We start from the raw sequence: 19,827 nt of genomic DNA on the forward strand, positions 1-19,827 counted from the left end.
AACATACTTTACTACATAATGAGCATTTGTAGTGTAATTACTATGCTCAGGCACTGTTTAAGGATTTTATTATTTTACAGATAAGAAAACTGAAACTAGAGAAATTAAGTAACTTTTATGTAACTTGTCAAAGGTCACATAGTAAGGAGCAAAGCAAGGACTTCCATCCAGGCAGTCTGGCTTCAGAACTCATGCCCTGAGTCACTGGCCTTCTTATATCAAATAAATACTATTATTTTTAGGGCAATCAACTTTCTTACATCTTTAGCCCAAGTATGTTTAAGGTACGATACTACTATTCTTCCCTAACCTTACATAACAAAACAAAAACTTTGGGCATAATTTATTTTTAAATTAACCAAAAACAATATATTAACTTATAGAGAAGGTAGGTTTAGAAAAAATCACACAGTTGATTCTGATTAGTGACCCCCAACACAATCTCTTTCATTTGAGAACTGTGAATATAAAGCGAGCACACATTTTCTTCTAATTGTTGAAAGTTAAAGCATACTTTCTTGCCAACAACAACAACAACAAAAAAACAAGAAAATCTGTTACACCAATGGGTATAGGTGAGAGGAACATAAAAGACTGGGTTAAGAGTGTATAGTATTTTGTTTTCTTTTCTGAAAACTTAGATATGGTAAACAAAGACAATCACGGTAAACACAGGCGCCTCAGTTATAAATGAGACTGCCAACTACTTCATGACATCTACTTCCAAAATAATTTTACAGATAAAATAGTAAATTAAGTATATAAGTGTACGAGCACTTAAAAATCGAACAAATATATGTGGTAAAAGAAGTTCTAATGGATGTATTTTAAGATGAATGATTCATTTGGAAGCAACCTGATTTAAGGAATTTAAAGCCTTTAAAGTGGCACAACAGGAATCTCCTTAGAAAAAAAAATTAAACTAACAATTAGAAAAACTGTAATATTAGGATTTTTAAAATCCTTACTATACAGATTTTCATGTCTCAAATTTATCACGTGGGTGGAAGAGGAAGGGCAGAGAAAGTAACTGACAATTCCATTTAATGCTGTTAGGAAAATGTTGACAAAATATTTTGTAAATGAAATAATTTGTTCAAGCAGCAGGTGGAGCTAATGTATTATTTTGCTTTTTATTTAAGGGTTGAGAATGTTTTCAGTTGCTGTATACAAGAATTTTTTAATTTTAAAATCACAAATTTTATGCATCATCTTTTTATCATTTAATAACATTTAAGATTTTTAATTAAGCAGAACAGGGTAAATGTAAAAAGTTGACAATTTAATATTATAACTTTTTCAGACTGAATGCAATAGTGCAGTTTGTATTTTTATTTTTGGGGGTGACATTGGTTAATAAAACTATACGAGTGTACCATTCAATAATATGCCATATGTATATTGCATCGTATCTTCACTACCCAAAGTTGTTTCCTTCCATCACCTTATATTTGACCCTACCCTTACCTACCCGCTTTTCCTCTGGTAACCACTGAACTATCGTCCATGTATATGAGTCTGTTTGTCTTGTTTGTTTGTTGCTTTCATTTTATATCCCGCATATAAGTGAAATCACATGGTTCTCAATCTTTTCTGTCTGGCTTATATTGCTTAGCATTATAATAATCTCAAGATCTACCCGTGCTGTCACAAATGGCAGTATTGCATCTCTCCTTACAGCTGAGTAATATTCCATTGTATATATGCACCACATCCTCTTGGTCCAGTCATCTATTGAAGGAATGTTTTGAAAGATGTTTAACATTTAACATTTCCAATGTTAGCAATAACATGCCCTTAGCTGGTTCGTTAAAAGTGAGTCAACTATATTATTTAACTACTGCAGCTATAAACACTACAGGGAAAAGATCAGGTAACAAAAATGTCGCTTGGAATAGCATTATAAATTAAATATTTGAAGTGTTAACAAATATAGAGGAATCAAATTCTATTAGAGTGCCAAGTTTTTCTATCTGCACTTTGAGAAAGTACTTCAAGGGTGAAAACTTTTTACCCCAATGGTTGGAACGAATAAAAAAACCTGAGAGCCTCACTTAAAGACAGAGAGTCTCCCTGCATCCATTCTTGCTACCTTTCTAATTCATTCTTCATACAATAACCAAAATTTCAATGGTCATGTCATTCCTTTTCAGTGACTTCCCAGCTCTCAGGATAAAGATCAAAGTCCTCAATTTGGCTGAGAAGACAATAAATGATCTAACCAATACCCATCTTTCTAGCCTCAAATGTTCCCAAACTTCCTCTTGATCTCTCAATTCCAATAACAAAAATCTTCTAGTTCCATGGATATGCCACATTCTCTCCACACAGGGCCTTTGAACATGCTGATCCCAAAGCTTGGAATCTTATCCCCCCATACCACCCTTGCTACTCATCCACCTTATCACCCTATCTCTACACAAGTCACTTCCTCAGAAAAGCCTCCCCCTCCCAACTAGGCCCAATCTTCTGCTATATCCTATTCTTATGGCTCCCTAGACATTTTGCTTTTGCCGCTTACACAGCTAAAATTTAATGTTTATGATGGACTACTATCTTGAAAGCTTCACAAGAATAGAACATCTTTCTTCTGCTGTTCTTTGAATTTCCGATGTCTAATATAGGACCTGTTTGTCTTAGCTTGGTCTGTCGTAACAAAATACCATAGGTTGGGTGGCTTAAACTACAGACACATATTCCTCACAATTCTGGTGAGCAAAGTGCCAGAATGTTTTGGTACTGGTGAGAGCTCTCTTCTTAGCTGGCAGACAGCCGCCTTCTGGCTGTGTGTCCTCACATGCTGGGGCCACAGCCTCTTACCATATTAGGGTCCCATCTTCATGACCTATTTAACCTTAATTACCTCTTAAAGACTGATCTCCAAATATAGTCATATAGGGAGGTAAGACTTCAACGTATGCCTTAGGGGGGAGGGAGACACAATGCAGTCCCTAGAATGTGGTAAGACTAATATGGAATATAGGCTGACACTAAGAGAACATAAAAATGTTTAAAATGTAATAATAAAAATATAATTTATTTCAATGTTATAGCCATTGTAGGAAAGACACTGCAAAGATAATAAAGCCAGAGAGATGAGGAGCAAAATATCTACCCAACAGGTAAAGGAGGAAGTATTAATCCATAATCAATTTAACGTTCATTGTTTATGGCTACCACTGTATTGTCAATGGTGTTACAGAGACAAAACACTCCATAACCTGGTAATGGAAAGAGTTGTAACTGAATAATTACCATGCTTTACAGTAAGTGTTCGACCATTTCTCGGTTTCCATTTTCCTCGACTCACTGGAACCTGGTTTCTGCCCTACAACTCTCACACTACAATGAGTGTTGACCAGTGATCTCCTCTTTGCTAAACTTAATGTGCATTTTTAGGCCTCATTCAGGTTCTCCACATATGGTCATAATTTGTATGCCAACTCTGCACAAATCTGGGGGGCACCTTTCACAGGCTAGCACCCTCTAGAATTGTGCACATTGAAGGCTGTGCCTGGTCTTCTACATTCCCCACAACATTTACTACTACTAACCAATCCTGCCTTCTGGAAAATGTTTGTTCCTTGATTTTCATAACATGGTGCCTTACTTTTTAGTCTTATCTTTCTTGTTACCCGCTCCCCCAATTTGTGAGCTTCTTTTTTTCTGTCCATCCTTTAAATGTTCCTAGGCTCTCTTCTTTCTCACTTTATTCACCCTCTGGTGATCGATCTACTCTCGCAGTTTCACTCACCACTATATGGGATAACTACCATATAGTTCAGATCTCTGTTTTGAATTCCATATCCACATAATCAGCAGCCTGCACCAAATCTGTGTGCATGTGCTCTAGGCCACATAAACTTGACATGTCCAAAAGTATCAAAACTGACTAAAAAACTAAAAGTGAGGCCACATTCCCCTACCGCCCTGATTTGACAAATGGAGACCATTTCTGTTATTTTATTTTTACGATTTTAGGTTTTTTGTTATTTTGCTTTTGCTTTCGGTGTTTGCCCAACATATCATGTTTCTCAGGCTTGAAGGTGGGGTAGACATTGTAGATTGTTTCAAAATTCCATTCCAAATTCCCTGTCACATGCCTTAGTACATGCCAGTAGCTGGAAACCTAAAGCTCAAATGTCCTAGATTTCCTACAGCTCAAGTTCCACACCATGATATAGCTTCTAGCAAGCTGATACACTTGCTCAATATTATAAAAGCAGACATGATGACTATATTTGTGCTGTTTCTTCTAGCAAGCTTCGTTTTGGAGTACTTGGTTATTCTGAAGCTAAAATTAAAGTGAACTTTGTGAAGGGTGAGATGCATTTTCTAGCACTGGACAGGGATAAAAAAAGGTGTGGTCCTGAAGCATAAGTTTCCTAATAGTTTATGTTGTTCTGAGATCTGTTTTCTGTCTGCATCGGGTGTGGAAGACAAGACAAAGAACAGTTTGCTCAGGGTGGGGCAATCCCATGGGGCAACCCCTACATAAAGCTGGGTTGTAATCTCAGCATAAGAGTGAATGAAAAATAAACCTGTTGCTCAGGACACAGAAGGAAACTTGTATCTCAGCTCTGGTATTTAGAAGGAAGAAATAAAAAAATCTTCCCATCAGAGTGCAGAAGAATTTCTTGAACAAAAAGTACAAAACACAAAAGAGATGATTAATAAATTCATCTATATTATGTTATCAACTTTTGTTCATTAAAAGATACCATAGTGAATTACTAGTTACATAAACTGGCAAAAGGTATTTGCAATACAATAACCAAGAAAGAATTAATATTTAGAATAAAGAACTCCCTCGAGTCAAAATGAAACTAACAGAAAAACATGCAAGAAAAAAAGACATTTCACAGAAAACACAAAGAACAAGAGAATAAGATGATAGAGAGGAAATAACCATGATAAATGTGGCTGAGGCAAAACAAAACAACAAACTGAGTGTCTCTGTAGCAGGGGAAGCAAACAATGATAGGCGACTACAGCCACTCTCGCTGTTGCGCTGAGACTTCCTTGCCAAACTCATGGATTACTGTCTAGTTTGCACCTCCTTGATACTACCTCTTTCATATTGCTCTTAGAGAAGTTCTGGGATTTTATTTCTGTTAAATAAAAAAAGTACTTTGTTGAATACTTCTGAATATTCTTCAGGTGTTCCTACTGACTTTTAACTCATACATGAACTTTATTTTTTCTAGGCTCATACTGAATACTAAAAATTACTATATAACAGGTTTTCTATTTCTTGATAGAATCTTGAATTTAACTGTGTGGTGATGACTAAGGTTCACCCAAGGGAGGGATAAAAAAATGATTCTATTTTACTTATGTTTATGATACTGCACTTAAACCTTAAAGGTCATGTTAATATTAGCAACTAAAGGTAAAATTAACTTTAACTATGGAAGGCGGATACCTTCTGAATACCCCTTTGAAATGTTTTCAGTAGGTCCAGTAAAATAACACAAAAGCTAAGTCATGTATGGAAGGATATCTGGTCATGTGTGGATATGCCTGCAGCATTTCTACACCTGGAAACTGTGAAGATTAGAGTTAGCAGTACTTACCTTAATCACTTGATTCTCAAGAGATTTCATGAAACAACCAGAACTTGCTATGCATTTTCTACATTTCCAACAACGAAGAATATATATTTCTTCTTGATTATGATTTTCAGTTATCACTTCTTTACTTCTTTTCATCTGTGGAAAAATTAACTCAATTTTAGAATGTTAAACTGTATCACATTAAACTTGATTTTCCAAACCCTCTGCAAAGCATTAGCTACATGTGGAGCAGAAACAAGAGAATTATCCTTTACTGAGGTACCACTGGTTACCAGCTCTTAGGTCAGGAGTACCCTATAAACTGTCTGGGACTGAAAATTTAACTATTATGATGATGCATTATGTTAGTGACTCCCACCTTATTTTAGTTTTGCAGAACATTTTATGTCTATTTTTTCCATTACTCACTAAAAATGGTAAAAGGCAACTGCTGAAGAGTCAAATAAGTTATCACAGTGGCTTTAAAAGAATTGTAATAAAGAACTATAAATAGTCCTATAAATAGGGTGTTTTGAATAGCCACAGCATTAAATTTTAAATAGAACTTATTGAGTTGTAGTTAATTTTGTGAACACTGAAACTTACTTTAAATTGATGGCAAAAATCCCGTGAACGCAATAATTTCTCTTATGTGCTGTTTTCAGTGTAATGGTTAATTACATCTTGTGGTATGTGTAGTCAAACAAAAAGACTTAGAGAACAGCCCTATCAATTTTGTGGTTTATTTTTATACCTGAGGTTTTATATCAATACTGTGATTTGGCCCAACTTATGAAAACAGTTTTACACTAATAAAGATGCAAAAATAATAGGTGCAGTGTATTCAGTAATTTGCCTGGTAAACTATTCATCATAAATAAAGAAAATGTTCATTTATTAAGCTACCTACAAGAGTCTCCTGTCTTGTTCCATAGCTACATTTCCTCATTTGTTAGCTCTTTCATTTTTCATTCATTCATTCAACATTTACTGAGAGCTGACCATATGCTACACAGTGAGTCAAACTCTGGGGATAAAAAGATAAATAAAACTTATTTTCTGTCATAGTAACGTTCACTATGATATACATCCACAGTTTTCTACCCTAGCTCATTAGAATCACTTGGGAAGCTTTAAAAAAATAATAATGCTAAAGCCCTACTCCTAGAAATTTTGACTTATCCTGAGATGGGGAGGGAGTTAGGAATGAGTACTTTAAAAAGTACCCCAGGTGACTCTATAGTGTGGTCCCAGTGAGGAATGAGATGTACTATACAATTAAGTAAAATTCAACAGCTAGAAGGACTATAAAAGAGGACCCTTAACCAGATTTAAAGCACAGCATGCCCTTGTTGCAGCCAATCTAGCTGACCTTCAGGTAGCTAGGCATAGTTGTTTTTACTGACATCTTCAGAACCCACTTTAGCTCCGTTGACTACTCTATTTAAACCTGTCCTCGATGATTATCAGTAATACCTTAATTTGCAAATGTCTTGACCTCCTTCAGCTTGGTGTATCTTTCTTCATTGCTGAAGCCCCCTCCTTTACTTAACTTCTGTAGCACACCCTTCACATTTCTATATTTTTGGTGTCTTCTATCCTCATCTCCCTTTTAAACACCAAGGGTTCTCAGCCAGGAGTTAGGGGGACTGCAGGGAGGAGTCATATAAGGATCAACAATGGAGAAACTCCATATCTGCCTACATTCTCCTTCTCCCAGAGAACCATACACACCTCCCCATTTCAACCCCTCCCCCAAGATTTTTCCATGTCTTCTTGGAGTGCAAGCAAGTATTGAGAAAAAGCCCAGTAGGTGCTAATAAGTCTTCACTGCAAATCATTAAAAATTATACTGTGACAACTCTTTTATATAAGTGATTTTTTAAATCTATATATCTAGTTTTGATCTTATTCCAAAGCTCTAGCTAGACCAGTATTTTCAACTTCCAGATGTTAAATACACATCTCTATATGAATCTCCTTCGTGGCCTTTGTTCTGGCTGTTCACTCTGTCTAGATTTGTGCTACCCCACATGGCAGACACTCATCAAATGTGTTACTGAACACCTGAAATGTGGCTAATCTGAACTGAGACACACAGTTAAGTGTAAAGTATACACTGAATTTTGAATACTTAGTAGAAAAAAAGAATTCTAATATTTCAATAGTTTTTATATTATTAATTGCAAGTTGAAGTTGAATATTTTAATTTACAGAATTAAGTAAAATAATACTGTAAGGATTAATTTCGCATGTTTCTTTTTACTTTTTTTTAATGTGGCTACTAGAATTTCTAAAATTATGTATCTGACTTATATCATATCCCTATTGGACAGCACTTGTCTCCACCTCCTTGCTGTAGGTCTTTGCATGGTGGGCTTCCTTCTCATTATTCAAGTGTCAGCTCAGCTCAAAGTTATTTCCTCATAGGTATGGTATAAGATGCACCTGAGGAGTTTATTTAAACGTAGGTCACAGGACCGCATACACAGAGATTCTAATTCCATGTTTCTAGGGTAGGAACCTGCATATTTAACAAGTATGCTAGGTGATTCTGTTACAGGTCTTATAAGATCACACTTAGAGAGATACCAATCAATAGAATATAGTCTAAGTTCCTTACCATGTCAAAAAACATCCTTTAGGTAGCACAAGGGATTCTTGTGATGAAATTTTCATGTACCTGATAGTGGCGACACTCACAAAGACCTACACGTGTGATAAAATTACAAAGAACTATATACACACGTGCAAACACACATACACTAATTAGTGCATGTAACGGGTTGGCGGTATGAAGAGTACACAGGATTTTTCTGAGAATCCATAATTCACAATTTGCTATTAAAGCTATATCTCAAAAGAAAGTTTTACAAAAAATTTTACTACATACATTAAAAATTCAACATTTTAGAGTCACACTATCTTTGTCAATCAACTGGCCTAACTACACGTATAATCATTTCTCTGAATTTTTATTTGCATACTTTTCGTTCGCTTCTTCCTATGACAACAATTTTGCAATACTTTCTATAAAGAGAATAAAAAGATCGATTGCTCTTCCCTTTTAAAAAAATTGATCCTTTACACCCTTTAAAACCTGACTCCAAATTGGTTCTAAAGTCTTGCATCCCCTCCAAAGGCAAACCACACTGCACCAACACATGCAGATCTTTGTGCAGTTCCCTAAAAAACACCTTTTTCTGCTTTCCCTCTTTTAAATTTGCTGCTCACTTTCCTATTATTTTCCTTTCTCTTGACTTTATGTTAAGAAATATTTTTCATCCTTTAAGGCTGAGCTCACATTTTTCTTTTAGAGATGTTTCCCAGAAAAATACAATTACTCCCCTTTCTGTGTTCCCATAGTACTTTGAACACACTTGTCATGTTGTATTACATTCCTGTGTGTGTTTTGAGTCTTACTAATTTAATGGTGAGCTCCTAAAAAAACACCATATTCTATTAAATTCTGTATTCTTACAATCAAACATGGCACCTGGCATCGAAAAGACACTCAACAATGTTTTCTGAAATCAAACGAACAAGATCTGGCAGAGAGCCTTTTTCCAATACCAAGTGGTAAGTATACCTAGTCAACTAGTGGGACAAACCAAATAGAAGTCCTTTTGCAAGAGACATGAGGAACCTGAGAGAAAAAATAAATCTATGTGTATACATATCTGAGCTTCAAAGGACTGGAGGGTACCCAACAGTGATAAATTTATAGTACAGCTGAGGTGGCTTCTAAGAGAATTTATGTCAAAAGAAGGGGTCAAACACAGTAAAGGAACCTACTAACAAAAGAATAGTCTTTGAATGAAATACAGCATGGTTGTTAGCTGCTAACTCAAATCCATCCCCAACTCAACACCCAAATGGGTTCTAGGAAGAGAGGTTAACAATATAAGTAAACAACGGACCTACACGTGTGATAAAAGGTCAACACAATTACGGGCGGCATGTACCACATGGCTTTAACACTCTGAGAACTTAGGGGCAGCAACTAGAGTACTGAAGCAGAGCGAAGGAGGAGAAACAAGGTGATCTTGGAAAACAATATAAAACGAAAATGAACTTATTGCTTAATGTATATGGATGCCTCATATGCCCAGAAATACTTGGAGGGACTCTGCAGGGTAGCTGGGTTCTGAGTCAATAGATGTGAATAACAAACTGTAAAATTCTGATATTCCTGTTCATATGACTGCAGTGGAACTTATAAGCTGATAGGCCTAACAATGCAGGTATAGTATTGCTTTTCTCTTAAATCTTATTCTGATCAGATCAGATACTTACATTTTTCTAAGCCTGAGTGCTCTCCAGGGACCCTAGCTCTTCTCACCAAGGTCACAGTCTTTGTCAGGGTAACTTTCTTATCTCCTGTCCCACGCGTGGATCTCCCGGACCATACTAGCTGCTACTATTGGCTTGATATAGTCCACACTGCCTGATCATAGATTTCCTCTTGCTGTACCTCACCTCCTATTCTGACGCTCCTGTCCCTTTCTGGTATCTCCTCAATACACTGGGCATTTGAAAAATGATGTTTTGCTGAGTTATGTGTATGTCCCAAGTAGTGACACATTTCACATTTCATTGCAGAATATCAAAAAAGCCACATTTGTAAATATCACCAATCTCAGCAAAAAGTTCTTTAATTTTGGGGCAATAGTCAAGCTCATAGTGGTGAATACAAGTTTTCTAAAGTGCTAATTTTTGTTTAAAGCTCAAATTTCATCCCTTGTAACAAACACTGACAAATATCCATGTCTGAATAACCAGTCTGTCAATAATTCAAGTAAAAATGGTATATCATGGAAAAATGGGCAGTTCAGCTCTAAACTAAAATAACTGAATGAGGGCTTTGCCTCAAGACTACCATCAGCCTTCAATGTTCTGCAGAAGTGTTTTATTCATTCTTCTCATTTTTCACAAAGAATATTAGAAATATATGTAACAGTAAAGATTTGATAAAATTAATATTTACTGTTTCAATAAAGTTTTTTTAACTGCATGTGTATGGCAGTGAAGAATACCAGTACGGTTTGTCACCACTGTTTTGATTCTGCTAAGGGACCAGTTTTACTCACTGTTGCTTTTGCATAATTAATGAAAATGTTAACACAGTATAAAAAAGGCAAATAACATCTTAGCATTACCAAAAAAAAAAAAAAAAAAAACCAGTTTGAACCGATTCTCTGAAAAGTCTGAGAGACACCAGGGGCTGAGGATCACATTTTGAGAACTCTTACTTTATGCAAAATGGCTGTCCCCAAAGTGTTGCCTATGAAAATTTTATTTCCTACCAATATCCTTTAAATTATTTAAGGATAGATGAGAGTCTATCCTTAAATATGGCATCCTAGAAATAGAAAAAAATGGTGTCCTAGAAATAGAAAAAAATTTCCTTAATCTGATTAAGGAGTTACCGAAAACTTTGACAACTGTAATACTCAAAGGTGAAATGTTAAAAGCATTCCATGAAAATCAGGAAAAAGACAAAAATAAGACAATTATGCACATTATTTTCTGTATTATTTAACTGTGTGCCAGTACTACTAGCTAATGCAATAGAAAAAAAGTAAATAAAAGAAAGAGGTATAACGACTGAAAAGAGTTAATAAGTGGATAAGAAATCAAGGGCCTATTAAATACAAGACACCATTTTTCTTTATTCTTAGAACTATATAAATCACAATGGGTAGTAAGTTTGTTCCCTGATCCTGAGTAGAAAACACATATGGATAAAGAATATTTACATCATTACAACAGACGCACACCCCTAACACCTTTGATGTGATATTTCCTCGTTCGCTTACCACATGGCTCACTGTTGATTTTCATCTCAACTGCATCACTTTCATTTACTTGGGTGTATAAAACTTTCATATGTTGGTATACGTGTTTGGTTTAAAATATTTAAATTCAACTTTTAGACTTACATTCAACATTTCTGGTATCACTAATGAGCAGACACCCCAATATGTACATATCTCACTAGTTTACATGGCAAAAACAAAATCACATACACTACTTTTCCACATTGTTATCCTTATTTGAAGAATATTGTGTTGCTCAAAGAAGTCTGCTGGGACATAATGTTAAATTAAAAAATAAACTAATGGACGTGGTTCCATAGTGTAGCAGTTAGCATGTCTGCTTTACACACAAGAAGATCCTGGGTTCACACCCCAGTGGAGCCACAGTCCATGGTCTACGGCCATGCCGCCCTGAACAAGCCCAATGTCTGATCTCAGAAGCTACGTAGTACTTGGATGGAAGACACCTAGGAAGACCAGGTGCTGTAGGCATAAATAATAATAAAAATAAAATAAAATAATGTGGTACCTAGTAAGTTTCTGAGGTACTAGTAATGTACTAATTTCTAACATACTATTTGTTTCTCTCGGTACTCATGGGTGTGCTCACTTTGTGAAAATACATCAAGCTAGACAATTGTGATCAGTTTGTTTTCTATATTTATCTTACTTCGATTTAAAAATTACTTTAAAATCTTGCAGTAACTTCAAAGTTTGTGTGTGTGTGTCTCTGACCACATCGATATAACCACGCGCTTGTCTTTGTTTGAAAACAGTAGATAAAGAATACTAAACATGGAGCAATGTATGCAGTCACAACTTCCATCATCTCGTCCCGGATACAAGTTCAGTATTTTGTGATAGGTGGAAGTCAAAGAATTCCAATGAAACGAGGAATCAAATATGTATTTTCCTACCTCTACCTATAGGGGGATTGATTACTTATCCATCACCAAGGAAAAACTGGAGAATGGTGTAGATGTAGGAATGTGTCCCTGCTGCTCTCCCATTTTAAAAGTGATATTTGTCAAAGATGAGTTTACATGTGGATTAATAGTCCCAGACCCCTTCACCATCAAAAGACTGGTTAGATACTAAAGAAAACTTTTGGAATTCAAATCCTGAACAGTTGGGAATGGAAAAATCTAACATAAAGACCTCTGACATAGGGAAAACAGATTTGTATATTTGTATTTTATGTACCTAACTTTAGAAGTGTTTCTAGCTATTTCACCATCTTTATATGTTAATACCCAATTATTTGGGGAATGAGAGAAAAGGATGAATAGGTTGAACACAGAATTTTAGGACAGTAAAACCATAGCTTATGATACTATAATGGTGAATTAATGACATCATTCATTTGTTTAAATGTATAAAACTATACAACACAGAGAGTGAACCCTAATGGAAACTATGGACTTAATTAAAAGTAATACATCAGTATTCATTCATCATTTTTAACAAATGCATCACAGTAACACAAGATGTTTAACAGGAAACACTGTGCAGAGAGAATATATGGAAGTTTTCTATAGTTTCTGCTCAATTTCTTTAAAGCTAAAACTGCTCCAAAAATAAATTCTGTTGATGAAAAAAAATTATTTTGCTAACAATAGCATTATCTATTCAAAGTTACTAATATTCATTAACAAAAAACGGGAAGTTTGCATTTTCTTGGCTATTTAATTAAAAATAGCTCTGCCTTTGAAATTTAGCAACACTGGTTTTCTAAAGGTTGGAAAAGTTTCTACCTGGTCAATATCATACCTGTGTTAGTTTACTTGGCCTGCCATAACAGAATATCATAGACTAGGTGGCTGAAATGACAGGAATTTATTTTCTTAGAGCTCTGGAGGATAAAATTCCAAAATCAGGGTGCCAAAAATTTTGAGTTTTAGTGAGGACTCTCTTCCTAGTTTGCAGACAGCTGCCTTCTCACTGTGTCCTTACAGGGCCTTTACTCTGTGCATATGCACTTCTGGTGTCTTCCTCTTCTTATAAGGACAATTGTCCTATTGGATTAGTGTCCCACTCTTCTGACCTCATTTTAACTTAATTACCTCCTTTAAATCTCTGTCTCCAAATACTATGATATTGGGGGCAGGGCTTCAACACATGAATTTTTCAGGGAACTTAATACACTCCATTTCTCCTTCTGTCCCTCAAAATACGTGTACTTCTCATATGCAAAATACATTCACCCCAAAAGTATCAACCAATTCTGGAATCGACTCCAAGTCCAAAGTATCATCTAAACCAAGTTTGGGTGAGACTTGAGGTACAACTCATCCTGAGGCAAAATTCCTCAACAGCTGTGAACCTGTGAAACCAGAAACATTATATGCTTGCAAAATAAAATGCTAGGAAAGGCATACGACAAACATTCCCATTACAAAAGAGAGAAAGCAGAAAGAAGAGGTCCTATACTCAAATACAGTTATGTTGGGGGTTAGGGTTTTGACATTTGGATTTTTTTTTTTGGGGGGGGGGGGACACAATTCAGTCCATAACAGTACCTAAAGACCTCAGGCCAGTCATCTTAATTTTGACATTAGAATGCTGTTTATACTGTGTTTTTCCTATTGTGGAATACATAGAATAAAAGCCCTGGCATAAAAGAGAAAATTATTGAGTTCAGAATTTCTCAAAAGGCAAGAGTCATCTGTTAGTGGATAAGAAAGAAAAATCAAAAAGTAAAATGGCCAAAAAATTTGGAGTTCCCTTATGAATTATCTATATATTTCTTAGAAATTGTAACAAGACAAAAAGCCAAGGGACGTAGTAAAAGTATGAAAGAAGAAATGCATACCTAATTAGAAAATAAAATACTAAACTGATTTTGTCAATTTGGACCATCTCAGAGAAAACAGTATTTTTAAATTCTGGGTTTTTTTTTTTTATTTCTTTTTAAGAAAAAGCTAATGAAACTGCACTACCGATAAGGAGTAATGTCAAACTCATTACTGCAAACCATGTTACTACAAACCGTGTTACTACATCTAAGTGAGGCAGCATCTCTCTCTGTCTGCTGAACACTGGCCTGCAAGCAGGAACTCTATAGATAAATATGTGAACAGGAGTGCACTTAATACTAATGACATGGGATTCCTCTTTAACATATGCCCAAAACAGACATTAGTTCTTATAAAGGAATGATGCTGGGGAGAAAAACACGGACTGTTAGTCTTACTCTGTTGCAATAATGATAGTAGTAAAAAAAAAAAAAAATCAGAACTACTTAAGAAAATTTGAATATTTCTTTTATACGTACACCTTTTGGTATATATAAGGTTAACAAAAGTGTACTGGTTTCTGGCAGAAATTTTGAGGGAATCACTAATAAAATCAGAGAGAAAATGACCTACAAGATAGGGATAGTCTACTACTGATTGAGAAATCCTGCCCATACCCTCTGGGGGCTTAAATTTTAAAAGTGTGTGTGTGTGTTTGTACATACATACGTATATATACATACGCATACATACATATACACACACACATACATACATACACATAGCTTAAAAGCACCACTCTGTATTTGTAGCCACCAAACTGAGGCATAGCCAACCAAAGGTTGTAACTGCAAGTGCCTGCGTCTTCATGGAATGAAAAGTACTCCTTTTGTAATATAAAGAAACAGCATATTGTTAATGTAAGAGAAATCTCACTGCTATGCAGGACACAGTAACTGCAGGAGTAATCCACAACTATTCTGCAAAAGTGGCCTTTGGAACCAGTGACTGTTCAAATGATCAGAACATCCTATGTAATAACTCTGTTGGGAATAAGTTGCAAAGAAATTATTTTGTAAAACTGATAGCATGTCAGCTCTCCCTGCCAATGCTCAATATTTTTGATGTGTGTTATGAACAAAGAAGAACTGGAATAAAACATGTCCAAATCCAAGCAGGTCACAGAAAAGAAATATTAATAACAGAAATATAAATGAATTTTCAAAGCAACAGTCACATTTGTTTGTATTCTACATAAGAACATACCAGGACCCAAAAAGTAATCTTACATTAAGCAGAAATTAAACCAGGGTTTTATAGATATAACTAGATTACTGTGGAATTTACATGTTTTACGTAGTTCAACAGATATTTCTAGAATATCTACTATTTAGTGAAAGGTAGCTTGCAACTCAGGATTCCTCTCACATTAGCTTTTAATCTTTGTCAAGGGATTCAGATACTTTATAAGTACACACAGACTGGGTCAAGTGATTTCTACACTGTCAGCTCTATAATTCTAGACTTAGTATCTGCAGTGACTAAAATGGCAACTGAAGCCTCCAATTTATTAACTCTAAAACTATCTAAATCATGACAGTTTTGTCTAAAACAACTGAGGTTACACACTTTGGAGTGTGAATATGTTGAAGTCAACTTCGACAACTTTTTTAGTTTAAATGATTCTGCATACACTTTAGTATTAACACCCAAAAACATTTTCTTGGAAAGCATTCAACTTTTGTAGTTAAAGTATTCAATAGTTCAAACTACCTTATTACCACCTAATTAGCTCTCACCTACCTTCCCTCTACTTTTCTACCTTCCCTGGGCTTGCTGACCTCTTAGGCATGACACAATCAATGCATATTTAACCTCAAGGAGAAGGTAATATGAATCTGATGCTCCTATAGCTGCCAGGTACTTTACACCCTCTCCCACAGTTTCTTAAGCGACACAATCAAAGCGGAACACCAGCTCTTTATTCTTTTAAATTTCTCCTCTTCTCTTTCCTTTCTCTCATAAACACAGTTCATTCAGTCTTGAATGCTCACTTCAGTCTCTCAATCCAAATGACACCTTTAAGAATTATTAAAAAAAAAATCACGAAAGTAATGCAGACATTTTGCAACTTTTTTACTTTGACTAATTTTGTCCATTTTAACAGCTACCATTCTTTAGGAAAAGAAGGAATGAATTCTAAAAATTAATGAAGGCAATAGTCTGTAGGATCCATTTTCACACACTACTTCTCATATACTACTTTCTGAGGGAGAAAATAGAAGGTATTACATACAGAATTATTATATTTGTGAGCGAAGCTGAAATATACTTTTCAAAAAGGTGTGTGTATATTTATATTCATATGTACATCTTAGAAATTACCACATGATGAATGCAAGTTTTTGTTTCAAGGAACAGATTTAGGCATTTTTAGAGATTTTTGAGCAATCTTCGATATATCTAAATGTATGTTAAATAGAAGTGGCAATAATATTTCTTACTGGACCATGAAGACACAGTAGCAAAAAGAAAACAAAATCAGGTGATCTTTTAAAATTAATTTTAAGCAATATTTTGAGGCTACTCTTTCATTCGATAAGTATGTGCTGAGTACCTACTCTTTTGTCAGGAAACACAAAGAATAACAAATACCTGTACTGTGAAAGTACCTGAGAGGGTGAGAAGGGTTCTAAGCCAGTTACAGGGGAGAAAGTAGGCAAAACTTTCAAGGTTTTCAGAGGGAAACATTTAAGTAAAAAACTGATCCAAATGGAGCCTTCCTTTCTCAAAAGCTTCTCAGGCTAACTTCTTAGGAGGGTACATAAGGGCTAAAATATATTTATTTTATGGGACATATATTAATATGATATAAAGCTTGGTGTTAACTGAAAATGAATAATAAATTGTCTAACTTATATTTATTTGATAGCTGCATTCTTTTTTATGGATTAAATATCAATCAAGAAAAGATTCAATGAGTAAGCGGCAGCAAAGATAAGCATACTAACCTGGCTTTAAACTCTTTTCTCTTCTGTGCAAAATAGTTACACAGAGAGGCTTTTTGTTGGTTACAGAAGCAGCTCTACTAGGTTACTGCAAAAGATTGCTAGATAATGGAGCCAAAAAAGAAGTAGGTATCTCCTAGTACATAAAGCACTAATTTGGAAGCTGAGAGATTTGGGCTTATTTATTTTACTTATACATCCTGTCATGTCAGCCACCCACAAAAGAGTTTAAAGCTCCTGGGACTTTGTCCTTCCCGAACAGTCTTTACCTTTGAACGGTTCATCTGTTACCTAAGCCTCTGTTTAGTACTCACCAGGTATTATACTAATGTGTACATTTGTTTCTACCTCTAAATTGTAAGCTCCCAGGAAAAGGGCATAAGTAGTGTTTAAAGTCTTTACGGTCCTTCACAATACCACCCAGTAGTAACTTGGATATAATTATGTATGAGGTTGAACCGAATTAGAGGCAACTAGAGCTACTGTTCTCTCACTTTGGGCACTGAAAGGAAATACTAACAGACCAGGTATTCATTTCATTTAAATTCACCTACAAGCCAAAGCTCTAAGTACATTATACTGCATTACACGGGGGAAAATCCCAATTCAGAGACTAAATTATGATTTAAATTCTCATATAGTTCTTCAGAATATGATTACTTTTGGAAATAGGGCCTTTAGAGAGGTGATTAAATTAGAATGAGGCTGTTAGGATGGGTCCTAATCCAATCTAACTGGTATCCTTATAAGTAGAGGAAATTTGGATTCACAAGAATGGAAGAATAACAATTAAAGCAGGCTGGTATATATATGAAGATTCATTATATCTTTCTCTTATTTTTCTGTATGTTTAAAATTTTTAAAGTTTTTAAAAAATAAAATAAATACGACAGTTTATCACTGGGTCATACATGAAATTATTAATTTATTGATACGTTTCCCAGTCAAAATGGCATCGAAACAGCAGCCTCCAGTGTAGCTTTTTCTCATTTTTAAATTAATTTCCTATGAAGATGTAGAATAAGGTAAAAACTCACCCCAAAACCAAAAAACTCCTAAAAGTGACCTTAATTAAGCAGATCGCCCTCCATTGAGAGGAATTTCTCTACATAGGCACCTGCATACCTCTGTCCTACCCTTGCCTCTTGATGTAGACTGACTGACTGATAGATGTTGGCCAAGAGGCTTCTTTCTGCCCCTTCATTCAGTCCCCTCAGACGCATAGGTCCTCTACCAACTAGCAGACCGGGAAGGCTTTCCTCCCTACCTCTCAGATCTGCTCTCTAAGCAGGACCTGCTGGATTTTCTTTCATTTTCCATATTCTGAGGAAATTCCAGGAAGCAACTAGACAGAATGTAGGGTGTTCGCGGTGGGTGCCACAGGGCACCGAGAGACCCGAAACATGGAAAACGTGGTGATGATTGATACACAGCAACGGCAGTCACAGTTGTTCTCACGGATCGTGTCTGTTCTCCTGTCAGGCAAACAGGCAGTGAGGAGCAATGCAAGATGCCCTCTCCGAAGGACAGTGGAGGACGGAGAGCCAGGCAGTGAGAGTCTGTGAGAGACAAGGAAACCGGACTGAGCGCTTTGTATGTCAGCAAGCTCCGCCGCCGTGCATCTGAGCAGTGGGCAGCAAAGTGACTGTGGGTAATTTCCTCGCCTTTTCTAACACCAAGTCTGGGCAGGTCTCCTCATGATTGCAATGTATAGGAAGAAAAAGAAACAAAGCGACCTAAAATGAAACCACTGAGATACTGTGGAAGGAAGGAAGATTTATTATTGAAAGCAATTGTAACATAACATTAACTTCAAAGACTTGATAGGTAGGAGTCCCAATGTATACTGTGCTTTATATCCATGGTGTTCAATTTGTGCTTCAGGGGTTCTGTAAATAGTGAGATTATTTAACCATTTCATTGCTTTTGTAAGTTGATATTTTGGGAATTCTTATAAGATTTCGTATGAGGTGAAAATTGCAAATGCTGCTTTCTTAAGTGATGTTATCCTCAAAAAACTGAACTTTAAAGAAATTTTACAAATAGAATCAATTTCATTAGGTGATAATGAAATTGCCACTGTATACAAAATCTTCATCTAATACACTCTCTCATATCATCACTGAATTTATAAGAGATCTATGCTGAAGGACTAGAACAGCTGTCTACGGAAGCCTGTGCTGCCAGACAGACAGTGGTTAATTCATAAGAACAGCAGAGTAATTGATAGTAAATTTGGTTATGTGAAAATGTAGATTTGAAAATTCCAAAGAAAGGGGGAAAGTACACAAAAACAAAGCAAATGTTAAAAAAAGTACCAACATCCATATGGTAAGACAGGAGTATACGCAGAGTTTGTGTGGACTCTGTTGACTTACTGAGCCCAGTTTTATTTTTAGAATGTCTAAAGGAGAGTACTTCTGATGTCACTCAAAAACTGACTGGGACTGAATGTAGATCTTGAAGCTAGGTACTACTTCCATAACTTACCGTCTGCTTTTCTTACTGTAGCTAGCTAGCTAAGCTGCCACCAGACAAGGGAGAACAGCCAATGATGTGTGTTGCCTCTATTCCAGTAAGTGACTTAAAACAGAACACTTTCCCCCACCCACTGTGAACTCTAAGGACTTCGATCCACCTTGTTCTTAGAAATCTTACGACTCAAGAAAATAAGAACTTCCTCCTCATCAAACGGTGGGAATACTTTGGG

The 19,827-nt window shown here is 35.7% G+C and overlaps 1 protein-coding gene across 2 annotated transcripts in view; it reads right to left on the reverse strand.

Moving 5' to 3' along the window:
* Positions 1-19,827, reverse strand: part of RNF180 (ring finger protein 180) — a 130,853-nt gene that overhangs the window by 102,690 nt on the left and 8,336 nt on the right. For both annotated transcript variants that reach the window (XM_016123523.2, XM_016123522.2), the window contains exon 2: positions 5,577-5,711. In XM_016123523.2, the coding sequence (XP_015979009.2) occupies positions 5,577-5,711 (135 nt within the window). The remainder of the gene's footprint in view (positions 1-5,576; positions 5,712-19,827) is intronic.

This window comes from Rousettus aegyptiacus, unplaced genomic scaffold (assembly GCF_014176215.1).
Source record: "Rousettus aegyptiacus isolate mRouAeg1 unplaced genomic scaffold, mRouAeg1.p scaffold_m13_p_8, whole genome shotgun sequence".
Classification (NCBI taxonomy): domain Eukaryota; kingdom Metazoa; phylum Chordata; class Mammalia; order Chiroptera; family Pteropodidae; genus Rousettus; species Rousettus aegyptiacus.